The 5,544-nt window shown below is 34.3% G+C and overlaps 1 protein-coding gene across 1 annotated transcript; it reads right to left on the reverse strand.

Annotated features, from left to right (window-relative positions):
- Nucleotides 1-3,791: 3,791 nt before the first annotated feature.
- On the reverse strand, nucleotides 3,792-5,544 carry LOC104808263. The gene is made up of 3 exons (XM_010533914.1): nucleotides 4,916-5,544; nucleotides 4,453-4,517; nucleotides 3,792-4,194 (listed from the first exon to the last, which is right to left on the reverse strand). Exons 1-3 carry the CDS (start codon nucleotides 5,433-5,435, stop codon nucleotides 4,006-4,008), a joined length of 774 nt encoding a protein of 257 aa, XP_010532216.1. The 5' UTR covers nucleotides 5,436-5,544; the 3' UTR covers nucleotides 3,792-4,005.

Here is a 5,544-nt window from a genome sequence, read left to right on the forward strand (position 1 = left end):
ACTATGACCCGAGTGACTCTGTGACCCATGTGACTCAGTCCATAAGACTGAGAGAGTCAATAAGATATGCACATTAGACTCGGGTCACAGGTCACGCATGTCACAGGTCACATAGGTCACTTATGTGACCCTTATGAATGTCACGACTGTTATACATGTGACCCACTGTCACTCGTGCGACAGTTGTGATACAATGACCGAGTATGAATTCATGTGACTCATATGCCTAAATGTCTCATGTGAGTCGAAAGAAATTTCAAAACAACCCGTAACCCAGAACCCAGATCTAACGCTGCTTAATAATATACAATACAACATCCTATACATATTCTTTAAATCACACTAATTTCCCAACAAACCGTAGTGAACACCTCAAAAAATAGAAAAACCCTACCAGATTCATCAATATGCACAACAAAATATCAATATTTAGGTCGAAATTTATCTATTTGCATTATTCTATGTGATTACGCACTGATTTGGTATTTTTGAAGCAATTTCGTCCACTGTCGAAGAAAGATGAAGCTTATCGGAGGAGAGAGAAAAAAATCAGAGAAGAGATAAAACAAATTTTGGAGGAGATAAAAAAAACAAATCTCGGGAGAGAAAGAACGGAATTTGTAGGAGAGAGAAACAAAAGCTGTGTTTTGAAAAATTAAAGATTTTTTTAATTAATTAAAAAAGAGTAAAATGGGTATTATATATTTAGAGAGGTATATTTGAAATAGTTAAAAAAAAAATTGGAAGAGGGAATCCTCTAAAGTGCCAATAGCATTTTAAGGGCATTTCTGATAATAGTCTAAACAAATTGATAACATGTATTCTAATATAAGATTTTACACCAAATATCTAGTACGTTTTACCTGGTTTGAATATCCTTAAAAAAACTTTTTTTATATATTGGCGAATTGTCCAAGGTTTGAACTCGTGACCGAGTGGATGTTAATTTCCCTATTTTACCACTTGTTCTGTCCAGCTTGGACATCCTTAAGAAAACTTAGCATACGAGGGCATCTACAATATCACTTCATGGAATGGTATGGTAATCTCCAATTTCTTCAATAATGTTCGCAAAGCATTGAATTGACTCTCTCTTCATTATACTTCCTCAACCGAAATGGAAAAACAATGGGTGGTACCTTTAGTGGCGTTGAGACATAAACTGGATTATTTCTTATCTTTAGAACTCTGGGATGTCCCTTCTTCAACTATGTTCTTTCCTTTTTCTTCAGTTGTGTACGTTGTAGTCATTCCATCCTCTACCATCCTCACGACAACTTACGGAAGAGTTCTGCTGCTCGTAGCTCGAGGGCATTGCAGCATTCAAAAGGATTCGGTTCGAGTTTTTCTAGAAAGATACCTTGTATCCTTGAGGTTTGGGAAGCAAATTGTACAATATATTTAACATGTTTTTATATCCTTCTAAACGTGCATGTTTCTAGAGATTTTGAAGAGTTTATTAGTCTGGGAAAGGGATATTTAGTCTATGCGGGATTTGTTTTCTTCGTAATTCAAGAGACTCGTTATTCATCCAGTTTTGATTAATTTTATTTATTGCTTTCGGCCAACTTGATCACTTGTTTGACTAATTTTAGAATTGTATTAACAACGAGAGTTGATATTAGATTTGGAATGAATTCATAAGATGAATTGATTGAAACTATTGATGAGAGATAGGTTAATCGATTTAGTTATTGTGATAGTGAACGTTATAAAACTTAGATTTTTTGAACTAAACAATCGAGAGGCCGTAGGTTAAAAATCTGAGTAGCGAAATTAGACATCGAAAGAATCTATTCCTATATTAGAACTTGAATTAATCGAATTGGATACAAATATTGCATAATCTATTTATCTAAGAACAAACCTTACGTGCTAAAATGATATCAAAACCGTAATTTTCTTAGTTATTATTTTATCTATCGTTTTCATTGTTTTAAAATTATATTTTTTACAACCACTTATTTATCTCTTTATAATCTTGATTATACTATTACGTAGTTCTAATCGTGTGTTCGATCCTTATATTACAATCATCTGTATTCTTAGTAAATTTAAGTTCTATGTAAAATTTATATCTACCTCTACAAATCGACATGAGATTTATATATAATCAAGTGTTTAATAGACAATCATTTTATATATACATATATATATATATATATATATATATATATATATTTGGAAGACTAGCACCGGGTACGAAGTCAATCTGGTGCTCAATTCCTCGCAACGGTGGTAGACCACTCGATAACTCATCTAGAAAGTCATCCTCGTAATCCTATAACAACTTACAAACATCACTAGACAAGGAAGAGATTAGTTGGTCAGAAAATAAGGCCTCCTTATACATGAGTAAGACCATCGGCCGGTTCGAAAGCATAGCTTTCTTGATCTCTCTAGCTCTCGTGAAAAGAAGAGTGTTTGTTCTCTGGAGATTTCTCTCACGGGCTTTTTTCTGGAGTTTCTCAAGACTTCACCAAGTTTTAAGTGATCTACCTCACGGTCAGTCGTATTCGGAGCCTTTTCTCTTTTGAATAGTGTGACTTAATCTTCATATACCTCTTTCGGTGTGAGAGGTAATAATCGAAACTGCTTGCCCTTGTTTTCAAATGAATATCGGGTAGTGTAACTGTCATGTTTGGCTCGTCTATCAAACTGTCATGGACGCCCAAGTAGCAAATGTCCTGCTTGCATGGGTATTACATCACATAAAACTTCATCATCATAGTCACCAATAGAGAAAAGTACCTTCACTTACCGATGTACCTTTGTTTCTCCGCTATCGTTTAACCATTGTAGCTTGTATGACTTAGGATGTCGAGTGGTAAGCAATCTCAATTTTGTCACCATAGACTCACTTGCTATATTGGTGCAACATCCTTTATCAATTATCACACTATACAACTTCTCCTGAATAAACCCCCATGTGTAGAAGATATTTTCTCGTTGTTCGATAGCCTCCACTTTGGTTTGCAATTTCAATGCACGCCTTGCAACCAACCGATCACGATATATATATATATCATTGAAAACTTCAACTATATTTATGTATGATTAGTCACATATCATTTTATATTATAATTATTTATTTTATAATGTAATGTATTTACAAAGGATAATTTAATAAAAACTATAAAAAAATTATAAAACTTGCTTTTTATTTTGATATGTGGCTGAGTCAAAGTTTAAAACGAATGTTTTTAAAAATTATATATTTTTGTAGATATTTTAATAAAAATGAAAATTTATTTGAATTTATGTATAATTGAGGTTTTAAACGGATTTTTTTAATAACATATTGAAAATTTTGTTTGCGTGTTTTCCTCCTAATAATAACTTTAGCTATATATTTTGTAGATATTTTACTAAAAATGAAAATGTATCTCAACTTTTTTTGGTTTTAATTTATCGCAATTTAAGTATAATTGAGATTTTAAACGGATTATTTTAATAAAAAGATTACATTTTTTTTGCGTGTTTTTCTTCTAATAATAACTTTCGTTGTAAACCATCCAAATCTTTGTCTAAGTCCATCCACACTTTGGATTCGGCTAAGTCGCTAAGGCCATAACCAAATTAAACAGTTTTTTTTTCCTATTTGTGCGCAATCTTAATTTATATAAATGTCGATCTCCAAGTGGAAATTAAATCAAATAAACATCTTCATCAAATCCTAAATAAAAATTGGATAAATTTTCGGATAAACAAAAGCATGCCAGTGTCGGCTAATATTTTTGTTTTGGTCCAAAGGATATAGTTAGAATTTTAACTTAAAGTCTGTATGCCTGTGCAAGAAATATTTGTGTGTGTGTGTATTGATAGGGAGAATTACAAAGAATTATGTAGACATACAAAATTATGTCAAAACACTAATTAGATGTATTTACAAATATACTATCCTTACACTCAATACATACATCTGTCTTTAGCTCTTTAAATGCAGAGGTGAATCACACACATATATATACATATATATATATATATATATGTGCGTGTGTGTGGTCAATTGGTGGATGATTTCTCTTGCACAAGACGAGAATGGTGGTTTCCCATGCAGCCTCCTGCCGCCGCAGAGTAGCATGGCGACGCCACGTTGAATAGATACTTCTTCGGAGTCGCTGCTTTCGGCAACGGTATACTGAATCTTCTTCTCCCTTTCCGCCCATTTTTCGCTGTCTTGATGCTTTGATCCTTTCAATTTTCAACCAATATGAGAAAATCGTTAAGATCTTTACATTAAAAAAAAATCCCTATATTTATCAAAATAGGGTTTGAGCCAATGATGACGAAGAACTGATGGCATGTGAAAAGGGAACCGAATTATAAATGATTTTGATCGAGGAACAGATGTGTTAGAGATCAAAATGGACCGATTAGGTTAGACCATGGTAACGTCTATGTCGGAATTTTTATAAGTTATCATGGCTTAGAATCATGATGTTTGTTTACCTTTGGGTCTACGACGATGTCGCTGTTCTCTGTCTTTGACGATTTCTTCTCTTCTCCATATTTATCTGAAAACCAACAATAAAATTATTATTTTTTTATTAACGTGAAACTTTTCATCGTGCTAATCAAGTAATAGAATAAAGAAATTTTGTTTTTTTCATAGAGGGGACAAAATATAGCAAAATCTTCAATGTCAGTATTTTTGTGAAACAAAGAAATTGGAAAGTTCGTCCATCTAGGATTTTACGTGGACGCGTGCATGCATGCATGCATAATCCAAGGTTATGAGAAACACAAGCCATCTCTTCGTTTATTCCATTAATTCCAATTTTATATGATGTTTTTGTTGGATAATATATCAAAGCTTTTCATATAAAACATCATCTGATGATTTCTTTGCTAAAAAAGACGAAAAATGGATAATATACGATCAAATAATGATATAATAATGATATATTTCTACCTTTATGTTCGTCGTCATCAGAATCCGAAATATCAATACAGTAAACCTTGAAACTGGGTGACGCAGGGCATATCATTCTCTCATCGAAATTGCTCATTCTCCCTTCTATTTCTTCCTCCTCGTCTTCTTCCTCATGATGATCTCCATCAACATCATGACCATGACCATCATCACAACCGCCATGATCATCATAATCCCCATCATCCCTTTGCTCCTTCACAACCTCAATGACCTTCTCGACAACCTCCTCATAAACAACTTCCTCGTTATTAACCTCGTCATGATCTGAAGGTGCCGGAGCCACCTTCGCCGACCTCATGCTGCCGTCATGCTCCGTCTCTTCCCCATCCGAGCCACCGTGCTTGAGAAGTTCCTTCTTAGACAATGTTTGGTTGCCTCTCAACACGCTTGCGTGACTACGTTTCTTCATCTCTTCCAATCTCCGCCTCAAGAGCGGGCGGATGCGGGCCGAGACCTCGTCGCCTCCCGCATTTCCCATCCTTGAACCCCCACAACCCATTCTATTAATTGATGCGCTCTCGCCGTAACCTTGGAGATTCTTCTCTTTGGTTCGGCGGTCAGCAATCGTGATAGTTTAGGTTTTTTTTTTTTTTTTTTTTTTGTTCTGT

This window comes from Tarenaya hassleriana, unplaced genomic scaffold (genome assembly GCF_000463585.1).
Source record: "Tarenaya hassleriana unplaced genomic scaffold, ASM46358v1 Cleome14, whole genome shotgun sequence".
NCBI lineage: Eukaryota > Viridiplantae > Streptophyta > Magnoliopsida > Brassicales > Cleomaceae > Tarenaya > Tarenaya hassleriana.

Coding starts and splice junctions, on each gene's coding strand:
- LOC104808263 (XM_010533914.1), bottom strand. CDS start 5,435: ATGGGTTGTGGGGGTTCAAGGATGGGAAATGCGGGAGGCGACGAGGTC. Junction 4,518..4,915: donor TGATGACGACGAACATAAAG/GTAGAAATATAT, acceptor GTTGGTTTTCAG/ATAAATATGGAGAAGAGAAG. Junction 4,195..4,452: donor ACATCGTCGTAGACCCAAAG/GTAAACAAACAT, acceptor GAAAATTGAAAG/GATCAAAGCATCAAGACAGC.